This window comes from Takifugu flavidus, chromosome 11 (assembly GCF_003711565.1).
Source record: "Takifugu flavidus isolate HTHZ2018 chromosome 11, ASM371156v2, whole genome shotgun sequence".
NCBI lineage: Eukaryota > Metazoa > Chordata > Actinopteri > Tetraodontiformes > Tetraodontidae > Takifugu > Takifugu flavidus.
In genome coordinates, this window is record NC_079530.1 from 625,363 (window position 1) to 653,104 (window position 27,742).

The 27,742-nt window shown below is 43.9% G+C and overlaps 1 protein-coding gene, 2 long non-coding RNA genes and 1 pseudogene across 11 annotated transcripts; 2 read left to right on the forward strand and 2 right to left on the reverse strand.

The window, feature by feature from the left end:
• LOC130533401 (NACHT, LRR and PYD domains-containing protein 14-like) overlaps positions 1–27,742 on the reverse strand; it is a 32,029-nt pseudogene extending 4,287 nt beyond the window's left edge.
• On the reverse strand, positions 1,662–12,710 carry LOC130533411 (NLR family CARD domain-containing protein 3-like). Of its 6 annotated transcripts, none has more exons than XM_057046783.1 (5): positions 5,582–6,297; positions 4,924–5,094; positions 4,144–4,323; positions 3,211–3,314; positions 1,662–2,660 (listed from the first exon to the last, which is right to left on the reverse strand). In XM_057046783.1, exons 1-5 carry the CDS (start codon positions 5,587–5,589, stop codon positions 2,047–2,049), a joined length of 1,077 nt encoding a protein of 358 aa, XP_056902763.1. In that variant the 5' UTR covers positions 5,590–6,297; the 3' UTR covers positions 1,662–2,046. The 6 variants fall into 6 exon arrangements, 5 of the variants coding, with proteins under 5 accessions (XP_056902763.1, XP_056902767.1, XP_056902766.1 ...); XM_057046786.1 differs by lacking the exons at positions 4,924–5,094; positions 5,582–6,297 and adding exons at positions 10,920–11,089; positions 12,570–12,710 and having other exon boundaries at positions 1,692–2,660; XM_057046785.1 differs by lacking the exon at positions 5,582–6,297 and adding an exon at positions 6,571–6,723 and having other exon boundaries at positions 1,701–2,660.
• LOC130533413 (uncharacterized) lies at positions 12,968–15,562 on the forward strand. Of its 4 annotated transcripts, none has more exons than XR_008952571.1 (4): positions 12,968–13,113; positions 13,188–13,570; positions 13,602–14,553; positions 14,631–15,562. It is a non-coding gene; the product is annotated as an uncharacterized LOC130533413 (long non-coding RNA). The 4 variants fall into 4 exon arrangements; XR_008952570.1 differs by having other exon boundaries at positions 13,188–13,555; positions 13,613–14,553; XR_008952569.1 differs by having other exon boundaries at positions 13,188–13,448; positions 13,694–14,553.
• On the forward strand, positions 26,374–26,969 carry LOC130533418 (uncharacterized). The gene is made up of 2 exons (XR_008952578.1): positions 26,374–26,483; positions 26,656–26,969. It is a non-coding gene; the product is annotated as an uncharacterized LOC130533418 (long non-coding RNA).

Below are 27,742 nucleotides of genomic sequence, written 5' to 3' on the forward strand. Positions count from 1 at the left end.
CATCAACTTATCTGAGAATCTACCTCAACACAAATGTAGCTCATTTCCTGGAAAAGCTAAATTCAACACCGTAGAGCAACAGTTTGAACGACCATCAGATCTGAAATGCAACTGAATTATTCTCAACATTTGTCTTATTTTAGAACAGCTCATAATTACTCAATATTTAAAATGATTGTAGCAAATGGTTTAAAGAAACGTGCATCTTTTTATCTGTCTATCGGCTCTTTGGATATTTTGCATTTCATCCAATTTGTACGATGGTGCGTCAAGTCTTAATTCAGCGATCCGATCGATGACATCAGAGTCTCTGGTTGCATCGATTGCCCTCAGCTTCTGTTCTCTGCCTGTTTCCCTTCAAATCAATCATTTCACTGCACCTTTTGTTGCTAGTGATGAAGTTGCCACCTAACGGGTGTGGAAAGGCTCAAACAACTTTGTGGGTCACATAAAGGCTCCAAACGGAACCGCCACAAAGACCTAAAACACCCATTTAAACCAACGAGGCCGCTGTTTTTACGTTGAACAAATGAAGCAAAATAGTCACGTGTCATTAGTTAAAATGTGTTTTTTCTGTTGTTAGAATACGATGTATACAAACAAACAAAAGTGATTTAATGACATGACAGTAATTTCATGATAGTCAGTTAACTTGTGGCTCCTATTATTCCTGCCTTATGTTGGTTTGTCTGGATTGACCTTTGAACTTATATCCAGCCAGTGTTGAACATTTCTGAATGAATTGTTGTTGTTTTTAATTTATGGACGCTGCAATGGAGATAAAGAATTGAAGGAATGACCACTGGAGGGGGTATTGCTACCTGACATGATCCACTCGCTTGATTTAAACGCTGATGTCCGGCCCCAAAAATCTTTACTTACACGGCCTTCCTGCAGTTCCTCACAGCTGGAATCAGGCGACGTCGTCCCTCCTCTGAGGTGATGTAGCTGTAGGTTCAGCTCATCCAGAACCTCCTCTGACATCTGCAGCAGGTAGGCCAGAGCTGAACAGTGGATCTCTGACAGTCTCCTCTCTGATTTCTCCCTGACTTCAGGAACTCTTGGATCTCCTGATGGACTGACTGATCCTTCATCTCCATCAGACAGTGGAAGATGTTGATGCTTCTGTCTGGGGAGATTCCATAACTGTTCTCCTCCTTCAGGTGGTTGAGGACCTTCTGGATGGTTTTGGGTGGCTGTTCCTCTGATCCAACAGTCCACCCAAGATCCTCTGATTGGACTCCAGAGAGAGACCATGAAGGAAGCGAACAAACAAGTCCAGGTGGCCATTTTCACTTTCAAGAGATTTCATTAGTGCTCTCCTGAGGAAGTCATCAAGAGATGTGACTGGTTCAGAATATTCTAGGAACTGACTTATAACCGCTGTGTCTTTCCTGGTGTAACGGTGGAACATGTAGACGGCAGCCAGAAACTCCTGAACGCTCAGATGAACAAAGCAGTAGACTGATTTCTGGAAGATCACACTCTCTCTCTTGAAGATCTCTGTACAAACTCCTGAGTACACCGACACCTCGGAGACGTCCAGTCCACATTGCTCCAGGTCTTCTGAGTAGAACATGATGTTTCCTTTCTCCAGATGTTCAAACGCCAGCCGACCCAACTTCAGAAGGAGTTCTTTCTCCCTTAGTCAGTTTCCTCTGGTCTCTGCTTTCCTCCACTACTTCTGCTTCTTCCTCTTCATCTGAACCCTCAGGAAGTGTGAGTAGAGGTCAGTCAGGGTTTGGGGCAGCTCTCCTCTCTGGTCTCTGGTCATCATGTCCTCCAGAACTATAGCAGTGATCCAGCAGAAAACTGGGATCAGACACATGATGTGGAGGCTCCTGGAGGCCTTGATGTGTGAGATGATTCTCTTGGACAGATCTTCATCACTGAACCTCCTTCTGAAGTACTCCTCCTTCTGGGAGTCAGTGAAGCCTCGTACTTCTGTGATCCTGTCAACACACGAGGGAGGAATCTGATAGGCTGCTGCAGGTCTGGAGGTGATCCAGACGAGAGCTGAGGGAAGCAGGTTCCCCTGGATGAGGTTCACCAGGAGCACGTCAACTGACGATACTTGTGTGACATCAGAGATGAGCTGATGGTTGTTGAAACCCAGTGAAAATCTGCTTTCATCCAGGCCATCAAGATGAACAGAAGTTTCCAGACAGTCAGATCTTCTGCTCTGATCTTCTGTAATGTTGGATGGAAAACATGAAGCAGTGAGAGAAGACTGTGCTGCTCATCTCTGATCAAGTTCAGCTCCCTCCATGAGAGCGGAAGCACCAGACTGATGTCTTGGTTCTCCAAACCTTCTGCCCAGTCCAGACTGAACTTCTGCACTGAGAAGGTTTTTCCAACGCCGGCGACACCGTTGGTCAGAACCACTCTGATGTGTCTCTGTTGCTCAGATAAGACTTTGAAGATGTCCTGGCACTTGATTGGAGTGTCCTGGATGTTCTTCTGGGAGGTTCTCTCAAGCTGTCTCACCTCATGTTGTGTGTCCACCTCCTCACTTTGTCCCTCAGTGATGTAGAGCTCAGTGTAGATCTTGTTCAGCAGGGTTCCACTTCCTGCTTCATGAGTTCCTTCAGTCACATGTTCACATCTTCTCTTCAGACTGATCTTATGGCCTTCTATCACCTCCTGCAGTTCACCACCCTCTGAAACAAACAATCTTTTAAATCCTTTTACAATTGTCATCTACAGCAGTAACACAGATGTCCTCAACTGGAAAATATTCTGTCATGTTTGAATGATAGAAGCAACAGTCGGGTGATGACCCATCTTACTGTCAGTTTTAAATGTTATGTCTTCTTATGTCCACCTATTCTTTTATTTCATTGGGTTTCAATGTATTTAGTCTATAACAACCATTTCCATGTCTTCCAAGAGTTTGCTTGGACTAAACAGCTGGTAAAAGCTGGATGATATTTAGAAAAACACATCAAACCTTCTCCAAACACATCATACTCAGCAGACCCATTGTCCTGTAAAGGTCACCTGCCTTCAACTCTTTAACACTTTCCAGAACTAAATGACTAAATGTTGCTAAATACTGTCTAAGCATTTAGGAAGGTCTGAAGAGGGTCCAGGGGTTCCAGTGGAACCAAACAAGAGCTCTCTGGATCTTCTCTTGCACATTGTAAATACACAAGTTGTTCCTTTATTCCGACCCAAAAGTATCTTATAAATACAAATGTACGAGCTTACGTGAGACGCTGTTGTTCAGGTCGGCGGTCTGCAGTTCAGTTCTCCGTTTCTTTTCACCCTCGGGACAGGAGGAATCTCCAATGGAAGCAGACCGTTTCTGATAGCTGTCAAAAATGGGAATAGTGGTTATACATGTCTACTGGGCGTTAGCAACGCCTAAGAAAGGCTGCGTTCACTTCTACTTTCAGTTTGCTCTGACAGTTGAAGATTGAATGAACACTGAGCAAAATATAAAGTTATTTACGTTCTAACAAGCTCGTTTAGTTGGAGAAAAGTGTATTTGATCTAAGTGTTTAGTGGCTTTTCCTCATTGTGAATTTATGTTAAAAATAAAAGTGCCAAATCAGGAATATAAACTCATAGAATAGAACAAAAGTTCTCCATTTATGCTCCAAATACAGTCGTCTGGTCTCTGAAACTGATCATTAAATAGCACAGAGGTCACGCGTATTCAAAAGCTTATTTCAACCATTTAGAAATGACTGATATTGTTGTCTATGGGTTTATTAGAACCAGGAGCCTTATAAATAGACTTTTTAATGAATTTTCATGACATGTGGTGGAACAGTGTGGCAGAACAAGCTGCACAGACCTGCCATGTCTTACCCATCCGTATCTAAATGGAGAGCTGGAGCACTCTGCAATGGTGGATATTGTTGGGAAACTTTAAAATATATGCCTAGGAATTTTAGTGAGATGATGTTAACCCATGTAGGAGAAATGACCAGTTAAAAACAGAAGCAATTTTCAGTTTTAAAAGATTTACCACACTAAAATTAACATGGGAGTTAATGGGAGCAAACGCCTGACATGTTGGTGCACCGTTTCATTAATTTAATTTTTCACGATAGTAGAGGCTAATACCTACAAAATGATGTTTTGTATGGTTGTGAAATGTTCTAAGGCAGAGTTATGTGGTTCAGAAAACCTTACTTTAAAGGTGAGCCTTGAGGTCCGATACCAAAGTTTAAAGGGTGCCACACAAACACATCATCACGCTTTAGTTTTCTTACATTTCCTCTGAACTTCTGAAGGTTACTAAACCCTTTGGACTTGTCACTCTTCAGGGACACCCCGCTGGGCACTGTGGACTCTGCTCTGTCCTCGTCCATCCTGAGGAAACATCAGAAATATCATGAGACTGTGATGAAGGTAAATAATCTGTAGAGGTTGTAGTTAAATAATCCCAATTCACTGCATTTTTATCAAACAGGAACATTTCTAATCCATTCTGGATAACAACTGAATCAATAAATCAGTGATGTCTCTGTATCATTTTCATGTTTTCAGAGTTTAAGCTGCTTTTTTTAACTGTTCCCTGCAGTGAGAAAAGAACTGGCACCTTTTGCAGCCCCTCATCCTGCAGCACTGATTGTGCTCTAAAGTTATTTCCAGAGCAAACGTCTCTGCACTTGCAGCAACATGTTGTAGTCATGGATCCGTGAGGAGAACCGGATACAGGAAACGCCCCCACTTTGATCCCAAAACCCAACTGGTGGCCAACGGTGGTCCGGCAATGACGGGGACGCTGGTCCATCGGCCCGACAACACTGGTTTTCCACAGGCCAACATGGTGAAAGGACTGTGCACCGTTTCATTTTAAAGAGCTGATGAATTTCATTTTTCACGATAGTAGAGGCTAATACCCACAAAATGATGTTTTGTGTGGTTGTGAAATGTTCTAAGGCAGAGTTGTGGTTCAGAAAACCTTACTTTAAAGGTGAGCCTTGAGGTCCAATACCGAAGTTCCTCTCAGGTTCCTCTTTGGACCAGTCGCTCTTCAGGGACACACAGCTGGGCACTGTGGACTCTGCTCTCTCTTCCTCTTCCATCACACATCCGCTCATTTTTAAATGTGAGTCTAAACGGTTAAGCAGGAACAGTCTGCTGACACAGAAAAGAAGATTAAAGAACATGATTCTCAGTATGAAGACAAGCAGAGGTCTGTCCAATGACGTATTGTCGGCTCATTCACATCAAAATCTATTATATGATGTCACCCTGTACATCATACAGGCCACATATATATTGGAAAAAAGTTTTGGGACATCTTAAAAGTTTACACCATGTTAAACATAAAATAGTTGTGGAAAAAATGTTTCTCCTGGGTGTTTCAGAAGGTGCGGTGGCATCAGACGGACGCACACAAATACAAATGAAATCATTTTTTATCTGGTTATGGTTTACAAGAAAACCTAAATTCTTTCAAGATGTCAGTTCTCAACATTAAATTCAACAAATAAGATGAGAATGCATTCAAAACTAAACAGAAATACGTCATCACATCATCAAAGTGGGTCAAATGCAGCATCATCTCTCTGTCATCTCAGACAGGATTCCAAGAAGAGGATCTTCATTTTCAACAACGCACCTTGACATCTCATCATGGCTCGTCTGTCAGATTACAAGCAGCTTTTTTGATCAGGTGCATCATGTTTCTCACCAACACATGATGGTGCTGGAAAAAACATCTGTAGCCTGACCTAGAGGTCAAAACTCTGCATGGCGTGCACAGCTACTAGTTGCAGCTGGTGGTTGTGGCGGAGGAGATCCCAAACATATCTAGCAAGCTTGTTTTGGAGCAGAGCTTGTCCACCACCTCTGACCCCACTCATCACAGAAGTCCCACCATATCCATGGCCAGGTGTGTTGGCAGCATTGGAGCCAGCCTCAGGAAAAGGTGTGTCAATATCTCAGAAGTGATGATCAAGTTGCCACGACCCAACAGAAGTCAAGCAACCCAACATGCTGAATAGAATAGATGACACACAGCAAAGGGCAAAAAACACCCAATTCTGCTCAGACTAATCTGATCTGACCACATGTACAGGACCAAAAATATCAAAACACCATGGGTTTAGGTTTCCTTTTGTTTTCTTGACTGCTTCATTCAAAACAGAACACATTTCATAAATCCATAATAACAAATTCATATTCCACAAAGACCCAGTTGTTAAAACAATAAAATGGAATGCCTTGATCTCTCCCTCTTTCCATACTCTCCTTTTTTAAATAAAGGATTGATTGTCCCCTGGTGGAGGGACAAAGAGAGGAGGCTAAAACTGTCGCGTTTGTGTCCCTCTTTCCGTGGATTCTTCCACTAACTGCAAATAATATTGTTACTTATTGTGAGTTAAAATGTGCTTCCTCAACCTCTAAAATGTTGGCTCAGGTTAGCGGAAAACGCAGTTAGAGGAAACACGGTACAAAGTTTGATCATCCGTCACAACATTCCCGTCGACCAGCCGCAATGTGCGTCCGAAACACGCGGACGCTCATTGCGCACACGCAGCTTATTAAGCCGCATCTCGCAGCGGAACATTGATTCGAGACGACAGCAGTGAAAGAACCAAATGCTACCTGAATATTAGAGGTTTTCCATCAGGGCTCGGTCACTCAAGATGGAGCCCGAAGTTGAGAACTTTCACTTTCGCTTCTTCTTCCTCTACACGTCACGTGTTCGTGGTTGGATCGCGTCATATCCAGCACAAGCGCCTCTCTTCAGAACAATTTGGTCCACGTTTTAACTGAAATACTGGGAAACAACTGGAGTTCGGCTGACAGATGTTCGTTTTTGGGTGCGGAATCAAACTGGGTCAACTTTTTGATCTATATGTGGCAGGGCGTGGCCTGCCCTCCGGACAGGTGCCTTATGGCGGTAGTGCCTTAATTGGTGGGTGGGGAGAACAGGTTTATATAAGGCACTGCCTCCAGCTGGCTTTAGTTGTTTCCCCCTTCCCCCCTTCGACGGTACGGCGGGGTTGCGGCTTATCTGGGCGGTTCGACCAACAAACTGTTTCACAGCGCGAGCGTGCTGTCTGGCAGCGCCAAGAAGGTCGGTGCTTCCTCCCGCCATCCTTCCGCCTAGAGCGCTTTGCCGTGAGGGCGCGCGCGCTAGTTGCACTGGGCAGGTAAGGCGCAGCGATGCGCGTCACTGACTCCCCCACTCGGTTGATAAATGTTAATGGGGCTGTTCTTGCTGCAGTTTGCTGCCGCCTGGCGTCGGTGGGTCGCGTTGCCCCAGCGGGAACCCTTCACGGAGTGGTGGCGCCACCAAACACAGTCGGCACGGACTACCTCGCGTACTGGACCCACTGCTGCTTTGGCTCGGTCCTTTGGTTCGGGATTCTCTCCTGTTCTCTCTCCTCTCTCCCTCTCCCCTCGCTCCCCTGGGCTCGGAGAAACGGCGCTGAGACGTGGTGGTGCCGCCGAGGCGACCACGGAGCTTTTGCCTACATTTTAGACTCTAACAGTGTGTAAATTGTATCAATTTATTTTACCTTTTTAGTGTTTGTTGCTTTTCGTTTCTTGGTTGACGTTGTTTCTTTTGACGACATAAAGAATTGAAGGAATGACCACTGGAGGGGGTATTGCTACCTGACATGATCCACTCGTTGATTTAAACGCCGATGTCCGGCCCCAAAAATCTTTACTTACTCGGCCTTCCTGCAGTTCCTCACAGCTGGAATCAGGCGACGTCGTCCCTCCTTTGAGGTGTTGTACTGCCGCAGGTTCAGCTCATCCAGAACCTCCTCTGACATCTGCAGCAGGTAGGCCAGAGCTGAACAGTGGATCTCTGACAGTCTCCTCTTTGATTTCTTCTCTGAATTCAGGAACTCTTGGATCTCCTGTAGGACTGACTGATCCTTCATCTCCATCAGACAGTGGAAGATGTTGATGCTTCTGTCTGGGGGAACTTTATTACTGTTCCTCTCCTTCAGGTTGTTGAGGACCTTCTGGATGGTTTCTGGGTGGCTGTTCCTCTGATCCAACAGTCCACCCAAGATCCTCTGATTGGACTCCAGAGAGAGACCATGAAGGAAGCGAACAAACAAGTCCAGGTGGCCATTTTCACTTTTGAGAGATTTCATTAGTGCTCTCCTGAGGAAGTCATCAAGAGATGTGACTGGTTCAGAATATTCTAGGAACTGACTTATAACCGCTGTGTCTTTCCTGGTGTAACGGTGGTGGAACATGTAGACGGCAGCCAGAAACTCCTGAACACTCAGATGAACAAAGCAGTAGACTGATTTCTGGAAGATCACACTCTCTCTCTTGAAGATCTCTGTACAAACTCCTGAGTACACCGACACCTCGGAGACGTCCAGTCCACATTGCTCCAGGTCTTCTGAGTAGAACATGATGTTTCCTTTCTCCAGATGTTCAAACGCCAGCCGACCCAACTTCAGAAGGAGTTCTTTGTCAGCCTCAGTCAGTTCCTCTGGTCTCTGCTTTCCTCCATACTTCTGCTTCTTCCTCTTCATCTGAACCCTCAGGAAGTGTGAGTAGAGGTCAGTCAGGGTTTTGGGCAGCTCTCCTCTCTGGTCTCTGGTCATCATGTCCTCCAGAACTATAGCAGTGATCCAGCAGAAAACTGGGATCAGACACATGATGTGGAGGCTCCTGGAGGCCTTGATGTGTGAGATGATTCTCTTGGACAGATCTTCATCACTGAACCTCCTCCTGAAGTACTCCTCCTTCTGGGAGTCAGTGAAGCCTCGTACTTCTGTGATCCTGTCAACACACGAGGGAGGAATCTGATGGCTGCTGCAGGTCTGGAGGTGATCCAGATGAGAGCTGAGGGAAGCAGGTTCCCCTGGATGAGGTTCACCAGGAGCACCTCAACTGACGATACTTGTGTGACATCAGAGATGACCTGATGGTTGTTGAAACCCAGTGAAAATCTGCTTTCATCCAGGCCATCAAAGATGAACAGAAGTTTCCAGACAGTCAGATCTTCTGCTCTGATCTTCTGTAATGTTGGATGGAAAACATGAAGCAGTGAGAGAAGACTGTGCTGCTCATCTCTGATCAAGTTCAGCTCCCTGCATGAGAGCGGAAGCACCAGACTGATGTCTTGGTTCTCCAAACCTTCTGCCCAGTCCAGACTGAACTTCTGCACTGAGAAGGTTTTTCCAACGCCGGCGACACCGTTGGTCAGAACCACTCTGATGTGTCTCTGTTGCTCAGATAAGACTTTGAAGATGTCCTGGCACTTGATTGGAGTGTCCTGGATGTTCTTTTTGGAGGTTCTCTCAAGCTGTCTCACCTCATGTTGTGTGTCCACCTCCTCACTTTGTCCCTCAGTGATGTAGAGCTCAGTGTAGATCGTGTTCAGCAGGGTTCCACTTCCTGCTTCATGAGTTCCTTCAGTCACATGTTCACATCTTCTCTTCAGACTGATCTTATGACCTTCTATCACCTCCTGCAGTTCACCACCCTCTAAAACAAACAATCTTTTAATCCTTTTACAATTGTCATCTACAGCAGTAACACAGATGTCCTCAACTGGAAAATATTCTGTCATGTTTGAATGATAGAAGCAACAGTCGGGTAATGACCCATCTCACTGTCAGTTTGAAATGTTATGTCTTCTTATGTACACCTATTCTTTTATTTCATTGGGTTTCAATGTAATTTAGTCTATAACAACCATTTCCATGTCTTCCAAGAGTTTGCTTGGACTAAACAGCTGGTAAAAGCTGGATGATATTTAGAAAAACACATCAAACCTTCTCCAAACACATCATACTCAGCAGACCCATTGTCCTGTAAAGGTCACCTGCCTTCAGCTCTTTAACACTTTCCAGAACTAAATGACTAAATGTTGCTAAATACTGTCTAAGCATTTAGGAAGGTCTTCAGAGGGTCCAGGGGTTCCAGTGGAACCAAACAAGAGCTCTCTGGATCTTCTCTTGCACATTGTAAATACACAAGTTGTTCCTTTATTCCGACCCAAAAGTATCTTATAAATACAAATGTACGAGCTTACGTGAGACGCTGTTGTTCAGGTCGGCGGTCTGCAGTTCAGTTCTCCGTTTCTTTTCACCCTCGGGACAGGAGGAATCTCCAATGGAAGCAGACCGTTTCTGACACCTGTCAAAAATGGGAATAGTGGTTATACATGTCTACTGGGCGTTAGCAACGCCTAAGAAAGGCTGCGTTCACTTCTACTTTCAGTTTGCTCTGACAGTTGAAGATTGAATGAACACTGAGCAAAAAATATAAAGTTATTTACGTTCTAACAAGCTCATTTAGTTGGAGAAAAGTGTATTTGATTTAAGTGTTTAGTGGCTTTTCCTCATTGTGAATTTATGTTAAAAATAAAAGTGCCAAATCAGGAACATAAACTCATAGAATAGAACAAAAGTTCTCCATTTATGCTCCAAATACAGTCGTCTGGTCTCTGAAACTGATCATTAAATAGCACAGAGGTCACGCGTATTCAAAAGCTTATTTCAACCATTTAGAAATTACTGATATTGTTGTCTATGGGTTTATTAGAACCAGGAGCCTTATAAATAGACTTTTTAATGAATTTTCACGACATGTGGTGTAACAGTGTGGCAGAACAAGCTGCACAGACCTGCCATGTCTTACCCAGCCGTATCTAAATGGAGAGATGGAGGAGCACTCTGCAATGGTGGATATTGTTGGGAAACTTTAAAATATATGCCTAGGAATTTTTGTGAGATGATGTTAACCCATGTAGGAGAAATGACCAGTTAAAAACACAAGCAATTTTCAGTTTTAAAAGATTTACCACACTAAAATTAACATGGGAGTTAATGGGAGCGAACGCCTGACATGTTGGTGCACCGTTTCATTAATTTCATTTTTCACGATAGTGGGGCTAATACCTACAAAATGATATTTTGTATGGTTGAGAAATGTTCTAAGGCAGAGTTATGTGGTTCAGAAAACCTTACTTTAAAGGTGAGCCTCGAGGTCCAATACTGAAGTTCCTCAAAGGTTGTCTTTGGACCAGTCGCTCTTCAGGGACACACAGCTGGACACTGTGGACTCTGCTCTCTCTTCCTCTTCCATCACACATTCGCTCATTTTTAAATGTGAGTCTAAACGGTTAAGCAGGAACAGTCTGCTGACACAGAAAAGAAGATTAAAGAACATGATTCTCAGCATGAAGACAAGCAGAGGTCTGTCCAATGACGTATTGTCGGCTCATTCACATCCAAATCTATTATATGATGTCAGCCTGTACATCATACAGGCCACATATATATTGGAAAAAAGTTTTGGGACATCTTAAAAGTTTACACCATGTTAAACATAAAATAGTTGTGGAAAAAATGTTTCTCCTGGGTGTTTCAGAAGGTGCGGTGGCATTAGACGGACGCACACAAATACAAATTAAATCATTTTTTATCTGGTTATGGTTTACGAGAAAACCTAAATTCTTTCAAGATGTCAGTTCTCAACATTAAATTCAACAAATAAGATGAGAATGCATTCAAAACTAAACAGAAATACGTCATCACATCATCAAAGTGGGTCAAAGGCAGGATCATCTTCTGTCATCTCAGACAGGATTCCAAGAGGAGGATCTTCATTTTCAACAACGCACCTTGACATCTCATCATGGCTCGTCTGTCAGATTACAAGCAGCTTTTTTGATCAGGCGCATCATGTTTCTCACCAACACATGATGGTGCTGGAAAAAACATTTGTAGCCTGACCTAGAGGTCAAAACTCTGCATGGCGTGCACAGCTACTAGTTGCAGCTGGTGGTTGTGGCGGAGGAGATCCCAAACATATCTAGCAAGCTTGTTTTGGAGCAGAGCTTGTCCACCACCTCTGACCCCACTCATCACAGAAGTCCCACCATATCCATGGCCAGGTGTGTTGGCAGCATTGGAGCCAGCCTCAGGAAAAAGGTGTGTCAATATCTCAGAAGTGATGATCAAGTTGACACGACCCAACAGAAGTCAAGCAACCCAACATGCTGAATAGAATAGATGACACACAGCAAAGGGCAAAAAACACCCAATTCTGCTCAGACTAATCTGATCTGACCACATGTACAGGACCAAAAATATCAAAACACCATGGGTTTAGGTTTCCTTTCGTTTTCTTGACTGCTTCATTCAAAACAGAACACATTTCATAAATCCATAATAACAAATTCATATTCCACAAAGAACCAGTTGTTAAAACAATAAAATGGAATGCCTTGATCTCTCCCTCTTTCCATACTCTCCTTTTTTAAATAAAGGATTGATTGTCCCCTGGTGGAGGGACAAAGAGAGGAGGCTACAACTGTCGCGTTTGTGTCCCTCTTTCCGTGGATTTTTCCACTAACTGCAAATAATATCGTCGACTTATTGTGAGTATTAAAATGTGCTTCCTCAACCTCTAAAATGTTGGCTCAGGGTTAGCGGAAAACGCAGTTAGAGGAAACACGCTACAAAGTTTGATCATCCGTCACAACATTCCCGTCGACCAGCCGCAATGTGCGTCCGAAACACGCGCACGCTCATTGCGCACACGCAGCTTATTAAGCCGCATCTCGCAGCGGAACATTGATTCGAGACGACAGCAGTGAAAGAACCAAATGCTACCTGAATATTAGAGGTTTTCCATCAGGGCTCGGTCACTCAGGATGGAGCCCGAAGTTGAGAACTTTCACTTTCGCTTCTTCTTCCTCTACACGTCACGTGTTCGTGGTTGGATCGCGTCATATCCAGCACAAGCGCCTCTCTTCAGAACAATTTGGTCCACGTTTGAACTGAAATACTGGGAAACAACTGGAGTTCGGCTGACAGATGTTCGTTTTTGGGTGCGGAATCAAACTGGGTCAACTTTTTGATCTATATGTGGCAGGGCGTGGCCTGCCCTCCGAACAGGTGTCCTATGGGGGTAGTGCCTTAATTGGTGGGTGGGGAGAACAGGTTTATATAAGGCACTGCCTCCAGCTGGCTTTAGTTGTTTCCCCCCTTCGACGGTACGGCGGGGTTGCGGCTGAACTGGGCGGTTCGACCAACAAACTGTTTCACAGCGCGAGCGTGCTGTCTGGCAGCGCCAAGAAGGTCGGTGCTTCCTCCCGCCATCCTTCCGTCCAGAACGCTTTGCCGTGAGGGCGCGCGCGCTAGTTGCACTGGGCAGGTAAGGCGCAGCGATGCGCGTCACTGACTCCCCCACTCGGTTGATAAATGTTAATGGGGCTGTTCTTGCTGCAGTTTGCTGCCGCCTGGCGTCAGTGGGTCGCGTTGCCCCAGCGGGAACCCTTCACGGAGTGGGGGCGCCACCAAACACAGTCGGCACGGACTATCTCGCTTACTGGACCCACTGCTGCTTTGGCTCGGTCCTTTGGTTCGGGATTCTCTCCTGTTCTCTCTCCCTCTCCCCTCGCCCCCCTGGGCTCGGAGAAACGGCGCTGAGACGTGGTGGTGCCGCCGAGGCGACCACGGAGCTTTTGCCTAAATTTTAGACTCTTAACAGTGTAAATTGTATCAATTTATATTTACTTTTTTAGGGTTTGTTTCTTTTCGTTTCTTGGTTGACGTTGTGTTCTTTTAGACGACCTGGTCACCATTTATTTGCCTGTGTGTGTGAGGTGTGTGTGTGTGAGGTGCGTGTGAGGTGTGTGTGAGGTGTGTGTGAGGTGTGTGTGTGTGTGCGTGTGCGCTCGTCGCGTCTGATTGTTTATCATTGTAAATGTAATTGTTCTCTTTTCTTTGGACAGGTGCTGCGGGCCACGGCGGGGACCCAACCCCTGGTGGAGGGCGTTTTCATCACCCCCCTCCACGGGTGTTGTTAGTTTGTTTATCTCCCCTGATTGAGTTTTACCTGCCGGTGGGGCCCCAGCCCTGTCCACCCCTTTTGTTTGACTTTGTACAGCCGAGTTATTTTTTGTTGAGTTGGATTTAATAAAATTGTAGTGCATAACCCTCAATCCCGTCTCTGCCTCTGGAACAGAACCTTATCTGCGCGTGCCTGTTCTCCGGTTAATTCCTGGGGTGAAACTCCCCAGGTGGCGTTGTCGTTAACGTTCCACCTCTCCCCACCCCGCCACATATAGGATCCCCTCTGGTTCAAAGTGTCCCTATAGGATATTGACAGTACTGACCTTTTGGGGGCTGCACACACCTCTTAATGGTGACGGCACCAACGGAGCTGATCCAGTTGTCATCAGCTGGCCAGTCTGACTCCAGCTCATTAGGGGAAATTAGCTGATCTGGAGGAGAAGCTTTCAAAACTTGACGGGCTGGGGGGGAAATGACTGTAATTTTGGAATCAGCGTGCCAATTTTATTTTTAATCAGAATAATTTAGAATAATTTCAACAGGATATTTTCAAATTGTTCCCCAGTGGAGCTGCCAACTGAATATGGTGACCTGCTGCTACACACAGAAATCCGATGGCTCAGCAGGGGACGGATTTTGCTTCCTTTTTTGTCCCTTTTGAGTGAAATAAAAGAGTTCATGCAGTCCAGAGGGGAAGACGCCGCGCTGCTGGAGGACACTGGCTGGACACTGGACCTTGCATTTTTAACGGACATTACTGGGAAACGGAACAGTTTGAACTGGGAGCTGCAAGGCAAAGGTGAGACTGTTGCTGAGAGGATCAGTGCTGTAAATGCATCTAAAGCCAAGATGAACATTTTCTCTGTGCATCTAAAGACAAAAGGTGCTGCACTTCCCCTCTGTGCAGATGGTGCTGAGAGACAACGCTTCTGCATGTGAGGCTTTGGACTAAAGCGCAGAAAAGTGCTCTCAGCTCATAAAAAGACTTGGGCAAGAGTTTGAGAACAGGTTTTGGGACCTGGATCAGCTTGAGCCATGTGTGTCCTTCATTTCTAACCCTTTCATGAACGTGGACATATCCTGCATTGCTCAGCAGTTCAGTGCAACCTTCAGCCTGGATGCTGCACAGATGCAAATTGAAATTGTAACATTGTGAAATGAGCTGCAGCTCAAAGCCTCTCAGGCTGCACCAAACTGTTGGTGCCTTGTTGACACAGAAAAGTACAGTGGTGTATGTACAGCAGCTATGGAGGTTGCAAGCCTTTTGGGTTCGACCTCTCTTTGTGAATCAGCCTTTTCTGACAGGAACTTCATCAAGAACCAACACAGAAGACGCCTCCCTGATGCACATCTGCCAGACTCACTCAGAGCTGCACTGTCAAGTTCCCCACCAGAGGACAACACACTGGTAACCGCAGCAACGCCAGGCTTCCCCCCAACGGACAAAGAAACGGACACCAGATTTGGTGTCTCCTTCAGAATTTGTTAAATGTGTCTGTAAAATGGAACAATTGTTTAGGTTAAAATGTTCATGTGAAAAAATCTGAAGTTCAAAACGTATTCAGATTTATTTTAAAATCTGAAAGTTTATTTTTGTATTTTACGTGATTTATTATTTGTACAAACGTGGTGCAAAGTAATTCATGATTTGTTAAAAAATGTCAGTGGCTGGTAAAAATGGGACATTGTGATTTCCTAGGACTGTTGGAGAAGTGATCATTTTAAAATGGTTTGAACATTTATTTCAATTTGAAAAACACTTGCACTAAGACAAAATATAGAAATAAAGTGTTGCATATTGATATTCATCTGTTCCCGATCTTGTTAAATCATTGTTGATATTGATTGTGAGAAATCATTAACATGATCAGTGTCTTTGCAGAGATGAATATCATTAACTATTAATAATGACATTTAGTTAAAGGTAAATTGAGCAAATTGGCTATTTCAGAAGTGTGTATCAAACTGGTAGCCCTTCACATGATTCAGGACCCAGGAAGTAGCTCTCCGTCTCAGAAAGGTTGGTGACCCCTGTGCTACAGAGTCAAGTTTAGAGGAGAAATATGCTATTGGCTTCATTTGAGCTCCACTGTTGAGCTCAGACTGAGGTCATCAAATGTCCTGTGCCATCAACCATCTGAACCAAAGGTTTGCTGTAATCTGGCAAAGCTAAAGCTGTGCTCCACACCAAGGCTTGCTTCATGTCACAGAAGGCCGTTTCTGCATTTTCAGTCCAATTTAGTGGAGAAGTCATTTTTAAGTTATCATACATCAGTCTTTGCAACGGTGCTGTAATTTCAGCATAATTTGGCCCCCAGGTGCAACAATAATTAGTCCTAAAAAGGACATCATTTGCTTTGTAGTCTGGTTTCGGAGCTTGCAGAATAGCTGTTTTATGGCCCTCTATGATAGTGGGATGGACACCGTCTCTCCTAATCAGACCAGGTTTTCCCCAAAAAGTGCTCCAACTGTCTACAAAGGCCACCTGGTTTTCGGGGCACCACCGTGACAGCCAGCGACGGAGCGACGACATGCGGCTAAACATCTCCTCGCTGGCCAGATTGGGGAGGGGACCAGAGAATGCTCCGGAGTCCCACATTGTTTTAGCGTAGTTGCACACCGACTCCAAGTTACCGTATTTTCCGGACTATAAGCCGCTACTTTTTTCCTAAACTTTAAACACTGCGGCTTATTCTATGGTGCGGCTTATTTATGGATTTTTCTTCCACCGCTAGGGGCGCTCTAATCGGAACTAGAATCAAAACTAAGAAAAATCAACGCAAAGAAGAAAACGCTACTTTTTCTTTAGCAGATAGAACACGGACGACAAATTACCAACTGTTAATTGTTTTCAAATCCTCGCCCCTTCATCATGGAACCCACACGAAGAAGTTCGTATGATGCAGGTTTTAAGTTGAAGGCCATTGATCTAGCTAGCCAGGAAGGAAACCGCGCTGCTGCACGCAAGCTTAGCGTTAATGAATGTATGGTGAGACGTTGGAGGCAGCAGCGGGAGGAGCTAATGCAGGGGTGGGCAAACATTTTGATTCGTGGGCCACAATGGGTTCTAACATTTGACAAAGGGGCCGGACCAGGAGCAGATGGATGGATGGAGTGCTTTGGTAACCTCACCTCATTGGAGAAAAAATACACATCTTGGGATATGGAGAAAACATGTGCTTTAATTTCAAATGAAAATGAAGAGAAGCATTACAACAAAATATCTGACTTTGGAATGAGTCTTAAAACATTTAAAATCAAATGAATAAAATGTGCCTTTTTAAAAAAAATTAATAACCATTTCTATTTTAAAGCACTGAAAGTTCTGTTATCCTTCAGGATATCACCATCACTCTCCTCCTGACTGTCTTTTTTCTAGTGGGAAAACACCAGAATTGCAGTGAAAATTTAACATTAACAAGGTTTATTCATTTAATTTTTCAAGTTTGGCGGGCCGGATTAAAACGTTTAACGGGCCGCGTGTGGCCCCCGGGCCTTAGTTTGCCCATGCCTGCCCTAATCCGTTCCAAGCCCCCCAAAATTCGGACATAATATGTTTTAGAAATCATAAAAATGCATCAAAACATGTAACAAATACATGTTACAATTAGATTTTTGGATGGTGGGAGCAGGAGGGTTGGGCAGGAATTTGAGGCTGTGGAGGCGTCTGTACTTTCTGAATCAGACAGAATAGAGAACTGTCAAAGTTGTAGGAAACAAGAATCCAAAATTTTAATGGAGTTGGAGCAGAATACGTATGTCACCTTGGATGGAGGAGAGAGTGTTGGGGAAAACGGGTCATCACTCGGCCACATGGGGGGGGTGACAGGAGTCTGTTTATGATGAAATGGATTCTTAACATTCATGGAATGGGCGTGTGAAGAGCCGCCGTCCTGGACCGCTTGTCTGGAATGGCAAGACGAGCATAAATCTGGAAAAGGAGAAAAGTGTGTTGGTTTTTTTAAACAAGGATTTTAGTTTTAAAAGATAAAACATGTCCTCGTGTTTTGGGTGTTTCTCAAATAGGCTTCAACGTAATAGAGTAGCCCAAGGCCAGAGGACGGTGTGTGGATTGTTGCGGTTGACCTTTTGTACATGAGCAATAGCGGTGGGGGACGGGGGGTTAGGGTTAGAGGGGTTAGGGGGGTCTGAGAAGACAATCACAGAACAGAATTAGCACTCATCCAAGTAAATATGTAAAAGTCTGTCAGCTCCATAGGTGTGGCAGCTGGATGACTCTGAAAAGACGTAAAAGAGACTAAATTCAAATTTGACAGCGTGACTCATCCATATTGGGGGGAAAAAAATAGTGGTTTCAGCACAGGGACCACCGTGGGGGGGGGGGGTCGACTGTTGGCAAGATCAGGGAGGGGAGCACTCTGAGAAGACATAAAACCCTTCATGTTTTATACAAAGTGTGACCTTTGTCAATTTCTGAGTTAGTGGCGCACTTGATCTCAGTGGCGGTGGTTCCAGGTGTGGAGCCAAGTCCAAAGCTGAGACCCTGAAGTCCCTCTGGCATTGGCACAAACCCGTCTCCGACAAAAAGAATAAACAATAAGAATAAACAGTCACATGGTTGCTTTATAGGCATTGTTAAATACGTAAGTTTCAGTGCTGCAGGTGGAGCTTATATACTTTATATATAAGGACTTTATATTGTTACAGGCAGCTGTTCTTGTACCATGTGATTACACTGTCCAATGTTCCAGGTTTTTCACTGAGGAATTTATAATTGCACAAATGAATAATGGGATCGCTCATGTGACTTTAATTTTAGCAAGCAGTGAAGATGTAAAAAATGGTTATAGACACAGTTCTGAAATAAATGTTTACCTGCTGTTCTTTTATGCTTGGTGATCTGTTAACCAACTGGGTTACTCTGTAGTAGCAAGACTGCACGATACTGAGTGGATAATACGTAAAGAAAATATGGCAACAAAGTGACATTCAGTATTATTGAATGGATTTGAAGTCCTGTGATTGCAACTCTAAGTTGAATTTAAACAATTTATTTAGTTATAGATGTATAACAATAACGGTGCAAATGTGTTGAGTTTAGGAACAATTTGCTGAAATATAAGTAGATATAATTTATTTTATTGAGTGGATCTCAATTATTTCTGTCAAGATATTTAATACTTTTCTTTCAATTTTTGCTGAGATAACTGATGAATATAAATCAGTTTCAGCTAAATAATCAGTTAATCATCTTTCCCCAAATATTTAGTAAATCTTAATTACTTTTATTCAGATAATTAGTAAACATAAATCAATTTTCCTTTTGAAAGTGATTTGTATTTGCTTAATATTTCCTGGGTATATAACTCATCTTTTTGGCTACTATTAATAAATCCAACACATTTTAACTATTGCATTCATTAACCTGCACTTGTTTTAGTTTAAATGTAGATAATTTATTCAATACTTTTTACTAAAAGTTGCAGTTATTAAAATCTACTCAATTATATTACGTGTCACTTTGTTGCCATAATTTTTTTTAAGTAATCATTGATCACAATTTTTCTGTGAAAAAGAAAATAGTAAATCAGAGGAGGTGTGGCCCCTGGTAGAATTCACACATCAGGACCCTCAAGCAGAAAGTGCCAAGACTGGAAAGGAAGTGTGTTAGATCCATTATATTAAAGTTATCTCTTACTTGCTTTTACCTTGTTATATTCCTTATTCTTGTTATATTGTCTCTCATTACTTAATGTTTCTTATTATTTGCTAATGCTTAATGTTCATGATGCTTGATATGTCAGCTGGAACTTCTCTGGTCAAGGGCGACAGAAATGCAGCTGCTGTGGAGAAGTGACATTGACTGGAGATAGAGCTGCAGGGCCTGACAATGACCCAGGAGCTGGGTTAGGGTCAGGGCCTGACCCAGGAGGTGGGTTAGGGTCAGGGCCTGACAATGACCCAGGAGCTGGGTTAGGGTCAGGGCCTGACAATGACCCAGGAGCTGGGTTAGGGCCTGACAATGACCCAGGAGCTGGGTTAGGGTCAGGGCCTGACCCAGGAGGTGTTCTTTAATCTGTCTGATATGGAAGAATGTGCTGTGTGCGAGCTAAGCTAATCAAATCAGTGGAGACCTACGTATAATCTCACCATTATGACTCACAGTCTTTTGCTTTGTTTGGGACCTGCTATCTTGTGTTTTCCCCTCCCTTAGACACATTTGACTTCTGTAACTAGGAACCTCCTAATTCCAATAAAAGAAGGATGGGGGGAGGTGTGCCTCAGAACGTGTTGGAGATCTGGAACTGAGCACATCTCTCCGTTCTCCTTGCAAGTAAAATTCAAAACTGTTGTCTTCGCCTAATTTGTTTTTCTCGTGTTTCAGGTCGTTTGAACCTAACTCTAACCTGTCTCCAAAGTTCACCCACTGTCTCACGTAACTCCTGCAGTTCTTCATCCTTGTCCACATCTAACTAACCACTGTTAATAGTCAAAACTGGCAATTGATATGGGGGTGGGGAAGAGGTAGTAGGTAATGATGGGTAAAAAGTGGTGTTAAGTGTCAGTGTCTGGTTTGGATCTTCTAATGGAGGCTTCTCTACATTAGGCACTCGTGTGAACCCCCTAGATCTGCAATAGTGCACCGCTGCACATGTCACAGCCACAACATGTATCCTTCGACGCTTATCTTCTAACTCCTTACCCTGTTTTTGCCATGATTTTCCTGCTATAAACCCTAATTTTGGATTATCAAGATGATCCTGTAATATGGTGTGAATTTCTGACTCCCACTTACACAATGCTTCAGCTAAATTAACCTTCACCTCTGGAGAGGGAAGTATCTTCTGCTTCTGAGCTTCCTTCCACAACTTTTTTATTGCATCCAATTCTCTTTCCCTGTCCTGTTCTTTCATGCCACTCACCACCTGATCAAGAGTCCACTTCCACTGTTCTTCCACAGACCGAGGATAGGGAGAACATTCTCCCTGATCCCAACACACTTTACCACACTCCAGTTCCATCTTTAACTATGCTCCCAAGTGAGATTGAATGTGAATGACTCCAACGGTCAACTCAATGCCTCAGTGAAACAAGCTTCTAGATCAAACGTCTTTGATCCGGTTCCACTCTGGGGGTTAATTCCCAAGGACAAAGAGCCTTTTAATTCACGTTCACTCTGGCACTTTTCCAACCCACACAAAAACACAAATCTCGAGCGTCGGGAGTGTCCGTCCCGTCAACTGCGCTCCGAGTCCCAACCCAAATCTTTTTCATATACAGTGCTGTTGGACCAGATCTACAGCGTATGTAAAGTGTGTGTGGGTCAAAATACCTTCCAAGTTTGTGAGACCACATTTCTCAATAGCACTCAACTCTTGTCAGGAGTTGGGACAAAGCGACCCACTCCTGACAGCTTGTGGGCGATGCTGCAGCGACCCTGCAATCCCTACACTCTCTGGTGAAACCAAATCAAAGGTTTTAGACACTGCTGGATGCTGGAAGGGTGGCTATAGTCTGGACGCATCGTTCCCCTGACTGCACATTTCTCCAACAATGATTGGCAGCTGGTGTCACTTGTTCTCCAGATGAGAGAAGGAAAGAGAGCCCCCCCACAGTGTGTTTGATTGCCCCACTGCAAGCTCAGTGCTGCCAGAAAACATTGCAGGAGCATCAATTCCCCTCAGGGCATCAACAAGGACCTCAGGAAAAGGTGCAGCTGCCACCTACTAGAGACAAGCACACTGAGCTGAGATTCAAAGCCCTCTCCTCCCAAGAGAAGAGCTTGTTTGTTGGAGGCTCTTCTGGGCGATACCTGGTGCCACAGCTCCAGCTCAGCCCGTCTCTGGAGCTGAGGTGGCGCTTAGCAAGTTTCATGGTTCTCCACCACTTCCTCTCGCTGAGGACCTTCTCAGCTGGTGGTTTCTGCTCCACCTTCCAAGTTGAGCAGGTGATACTTCTGCATTCCTGCCACCAGTGTCTCTGCAGAAAGAGTCTTCTCTACTGTTTTATATTAGATTGTAGAAAATTAGGATTTTTGGTTGATGTCTTAGATGTTGTTGACTAAGAGCAGGTTTTTCTTTAATAACATAGAGAGATTCGATGAGAAGAGCAAATGTATTATTTTATGAGCTCCTTCCACTACTATTATATACACATACTTCCATATTGTCTTAGATTGCAAGCTGCATTTATTGCATCGTTCATAGAAAGTCATATTTGTGAGGAGAAAAACTCCAATAAGGTCATTTTCTTTAATGACCATTACAACAGAAGGAGGCGATGAACAAACAGATTTATATAAAAATGTGTGAAAACTTATGGATGGAAACCTTTTTAAAATGGTTGCATTGTGTAGAATCGGTGCAGAATCAACTTGTTGACTTCTGATTTGGACTCCAATGGAAGTGAGGTGCAACAATTGTGGATGCTGAAAGCTTCAGATCTTCATGAAGGTTTCTGTGGTTGGACTGACCTGCTGCCCCTTTAAGAGGGAGGCAGGTTTGGGCTTCTGGCTGGAATGAAGCCACCTAAGATGAGAATGACTGCAGGCTTTCGGCACCAAGGTTTAACAGGGTGCTCACTTCACACTTGGGCTTTTCTCTTTTTTGGGATGGCTTTTCTCAGGAGAGAAGGGGCATGGCACACTGCAGCAGCTTTCTTTTTGGGGTTTGCTAGTTTTCCTTCTGATCTTTAAAAGACAGGAAGAACCATTTTTGATTGGTCTGAATGTTTGGGCGGTTTTGTGGCCAGCCTAAAATAAAACAAGACAAATCTACAACTGATACTTCCTTTCTAGTCATTGATGACCATCCTCACATGGGACAGATTTCCACAACCAATTTAATACTGCAAATCTGTCCTGTGTGGTCTTTTTTCTGAGAACTGTAACACTACGTTTATAACAAAGATCAAACATGTAAACAGTTATTGTCTAACTAGTTACACCTGGGAAAGTACTGGATCATCTCTGACTGACCTGAGAGTCTCCAGCTCACAGAGAGGATCCTGGAGAGCACCACAGAGCAGCTTCACTGCTGAATCCTCCAGCTGGTTCTGACTCAGGTCCAGAACCCTCAGATGGGAGGGATTGGACCTCAGCGCCGAGGCCAGAGAGCCACAGCTGATCTCTGATAAACTGCAGCACCACAGCCTGGAAAAGGAATAAATGGGGCAAATAAAAACACATTTCTAAATCTGAAAATGAAGAGAAAAGCAGAAAATGTAAAGAAATTTAGAAAAGACCAACAGAGGCCTCCTGACCTGAGCGTCTCCAGTCTGCAGTTTGGATGCATCATTGCAGAAGACAGTAACTTTACTCCAGCATCTGTCAGGCTTTTGTTCCAGCTTAAGCTCAGCTCCCGTAGATGAGAAGGGTTTGACGTCATTGCTGAGGCCACAACTTCCCAATGACTCGTTGAAAGAAAACGACCAGGCAGTCTGTTGTGCATGAAACAAAAATAGTGAGTCAAACTTTGGGATTTCTCATCAACTTATCTGAGAATCTACCTCAACACAAATGTAGCTCATTTCCTGGAAAAGCTAAATTCAACACCGTAGAGCAACAGTTTGAACGACCATCAGATCTGAAATGCAACTGAATTATCCTTAACATTTGTCTTATTTTAGAACAGCTCATAATTACTCAATATTTAAAATGATTGTAGCAAATGGTTTAAAGAAACGTGCATCTTTTTATCTGTCTATCGGCTCTTTGGATATTTTGCATTTCATCCAATTTGTACGATGGTGCGTCAAGTCTTAATTCAGCGATCCGATCGATGACATCAGAGTCTCTGGTTGCATCGATTGCCCTCAGCTTCTGTTATATCTGCCTGTTTCCCTTCAAATCATTTTCACTGCACCTTTTGTTGCTAGTGATGAAGTTGCCACCTAACGGGTGTGGAAAGGCTCAAACAACTTTGTGGGTCACATAAAGGCTCCAAACGGAACCGCCACAAAGACCTAAAACACCCATTTAAACCAACGAGGCGGCTGTTTTTACGTTGAACAAGTGAAGCAAAATAGTCACGTGTCATTAGTTAAAATGTGTTTTTCTGTCGTTTGAATACGATGTATACAAACAAACAAAAGTTATTTAATGACATGACAGTAATTTCATGATAGTCAGTTAACTTGTGGCTCCTATTATTCCTGCCGTATGTTGGTTTGTCTGGATTGACCTTTGAACTTATATCCAGCCAGTGTTGAACATTTCTGGATGAATTGTTGTTGTTTTTAATTTATGGACGCTGCAATGGAGATAAAGAATTGAAGGAATGACCACTGGAGGGGGTATTGCTACCTGACATGATCCACTCGCTTGATTTAAACGCCGATGTCCGGCCCCAAAAATCTTTACTTACTCGGCCTTCCTGCAGTTCCTCACAGCTGGAATCAGGCGACGTCGTCCCTCCTTGAGGTGTTGTACTGCCGCAGGTTCAGCTCATCCAGAACCTCCTCTGACATCTGCAGCAGGTAGGCCAGAGCTGAACAGTGGATCTCTGACAGTCTCCTCTTTGATTTCTTCTCTGACTTCAGGAACTCTTGGATCTCCTGATGGACTGACTGATCCTTCATCTCCATCAGACAGTGGAAGATGTTGATGCTTCTGTCTGGGGAGACTTTATAACTGTTCATCTCCTTCAGGTTGTTGAGGACCTTCTGGATGGTTTCTGGGTGGCTGTTCCTCTGATCCAACAGTCCACCCAAGATCCTCTGATTGGACTCCAGAGAGAGACCATGAAGGAAGCGAACAAACAAGTCCAGGTGGCCATTTTCACTTTTGAGAGATTTCATTAGTGCTCTCCTGAGGAAGTCATCAAGAGATGTGACTGGTTCAGAATATTTTAGGAACTGATTTATAACCGCTCTGTCTTTCCTGGTGTAACGGTGGAACATGTAGACGGCAGCCAGAAACTCCTGAACGCTCAGATGAACAAAGCAGTAGACTGATTTCTGGAAGATCACACTCTCTCTCTTGAAGATCTCTGTACAAACTCCTGAGTACACCGACACCTCGGAGACGTCCAGTCCACATTGCTCCAGGTCTTCTGAGTAGAACATGATGTTTCCTTTCTCCAGATGTTCAAACGCCAGCCGACCCAACTTCAGAAGGAGTTCTTTATCAGCCTCAGTCAGTTCCTCTGGTCTCTGCTTTCCTCCATACTTCTGCTTCTTCCTCTTCATCTGAACCCTCAGGAAGTGTGAGTAGAGGTCAGTCAGGGTTTTGGGCAGCTCTCCTCTCTGGTCTCTGGTCATCATGTCCTCCAGAACTATAGCAGTGATCCAGCAGAAAACTGGGATCAGACACATGATGTGGAGGCTCCTGGAGGCCTTGATGTGTGAGATGATTCTCTTGGACAGATCTTCATCACTGAACCTCCTCCTGAAGTACTCCTCCTTCTGGGAGTCAGTGAAGCCTCGTACTTCTGTGATCCTGTCAACACACGAGGGAGGAATCTGATGGGCTGCTGCAGGTCTGGAGGTGATCCAGATGAGAGCTGAGGGAAGCAGGTTCCCCTGGATGAGGTTCACCAGGAGCACGCCAACGGACGATACTTGTGTGACATCAGAGATGACCTGATGCTTGTTGAAACCCAGTGAAAATCTGCTTTCATCCAGGCCATCAAAGATGAACAGAAGTTTCCAGACAGTCAGATCTTCTGCTCTGATCTTCTGTAATGTTGGATGGAAAACATGAAGCAGTGAGAGAAGACTGTGCTGCTCATCTCTGATCAAGTTCAGCTCCCTGCATGAGAGCGGAAGCACCAGACTGATGTCTTGGTTCTCCAAACCTTCTGCCCAGTCCAGACTGAACTTCTGCACTGAGAAGGTTTTTCCAACGCCGGCGACACCGTTGGTCAGAACCACTCTGATGTGTCTCTGTTGCTCAGATAAGACTTTGAAGATGTCCTGGCACTTGATTGGAGTGTCCTGGATGTTCTTCTTGGAGGTTCTCTCAAGCTGTCTCACCTCATGTTGTGTGTCCACCTCCTCACTTTGTCCCTCAGTGATGTAGAGCTCAGTGTAGATCTTGTTCAGCAGGGTTCCACTTCCTGCTTCATGAGTTCCTTCAGTCACATGTTCACATCTTCTCTTCAGACTCATCTTATGACCTTCTATCACCTCCTGCAGATCACTTCCTGAACATAAGTAAACCAATGATTTCCATCTATAATAAATCATCAACACAACTACAAATTCATGACATCACAAATTAAATCTCATATTGAACAGTTTTACTTTGTTTGGGCTTCATTTCAGCATCTCCAGATCTGCTTCCAGATTGTGAACAAGAGGACTCTCCTGGTGGAGCTGCCTGGTCCCAGTTTGATAGGATGTGCTCCCCCCTCTCACTATGAAACACATCTCTATTAGTCCTTTGATTTATAGGATGAAAGAACCTGATCAAGACTCAATATTGTTCCAGCATTTATGTCTGAATTCATCTTTCAGTTTAAACATGATTCTTGTTTCTAATCAACAATATTCACATTAAGTCTGTAACTATATGACTGTCTGAGGTTTAAGTGTTAAACATCTCCAATAATAAACTCACAACCTGCTGCTGTTAATGTGACTAACAGCTGCCACACAAACACATCATCACGCTTTAGTTTTCTTACATTTCCTCTGAACTTCTGAAGGTTACTATAACACCTTTGGACTGGTCACTCTTCAGGGACACCCAGCTGGGCACTGTGGACTCTGCTCTGTCCTCGTCCATCCTGAGGAAACATCAGAAATAGTGATGAGACTGTGATGAAGGTAAATAATCTGTAGAGGTTGTAGTTCAATAATCCCAATTCACTGCATTTTTATCAAACAGGAACATTTCTAATCCATTCTGGATAACAACTGAATCAATAAATCAATGATGTCTCTGTATCATTTTCATGTTTTCAGAGTTTAAGCTGCTTTTTTTAACTGTTCCCTGCAGTGAGAAAAGAACTGGCACCTTTTCCAGCCCCTCATCCTGCAGCACTGAATGTGCTCTAAAGTTCTTTCCAGAGCAAACGTCTCTGCACTTGCAGCAACATGTTGTAGTCATGGATCCGTGAGGAGAACCGGATACAGGAAACGCCCCCACTTTGATCCCAAAACCCAACTGGTGGCCAACGGTGGTCCGGCAACGACGGGGACGCTGGTCCATCGGGCCGACAACACTGGTTTTCCACAGGCCAACATGGTGAAAGGACTGTCTTCAGCTCAGCCACTAAATTATCTGGTGCTACATAAACATACTAGTCAGGACTTTTTAACTTCCCTCCTTTGTTCCCCTCTTCAATTATTTCACAGTGGTTCCACAACATAGAACAATAAACCACTGTGAGAAAACGTGCAACAGAACCCAAAATCCTGTTGGTGTCCTGTGATCCTGTGTGGATTTAGTGATTTAGTTTATTGTCTTAAATTGGTCCGGCTGAGAGATGCTACTTGCCAACGATTAGATGTTGTTTGACAGGTAATACCAAAATATCCAGCTGTGACCTGGACTGTTGAACAGCTCTAATAACTCTAAGAGCTTTTCACCTGTCACAAAAAAGTTTTTAAAATGTTGTTAATACCTGTTAAGACTCTCTACAAGGTTAACAGCATAATACTCACCTTACACTCACCTTGTCGCTCTTCCTGCTTCGTCTGAACAGAATACTTTCACTTTAACTTTTAAAACCTAATCAACAGCTTCATGGTATATATATTACTACCATTAAAGCGTTCTGGGAGGGTTTAAAGTTCTTTTAGGATCAGTAGCAAAGAGCAGAAAATATAAACTAAACTTCACTTAAAAAGACTATTCAACTATAACTAAAGCCAGACTATAAGAAAGTTAAATAAGACCCATTCATTTATAATGTATAATGATGTTTTGTGATAAAACTAAATATGAAGTCTAGTTGAATCAAATCTTGATTTTATCTCCAAACACAAAATGTCAATTCTTTTCAATTCAATACTCTTCGTTTCCACTCACCTTGTCGGTCTTCAGTCTTCCTGCTTAGTCTGAAAGGAATACTTTGAAAAAC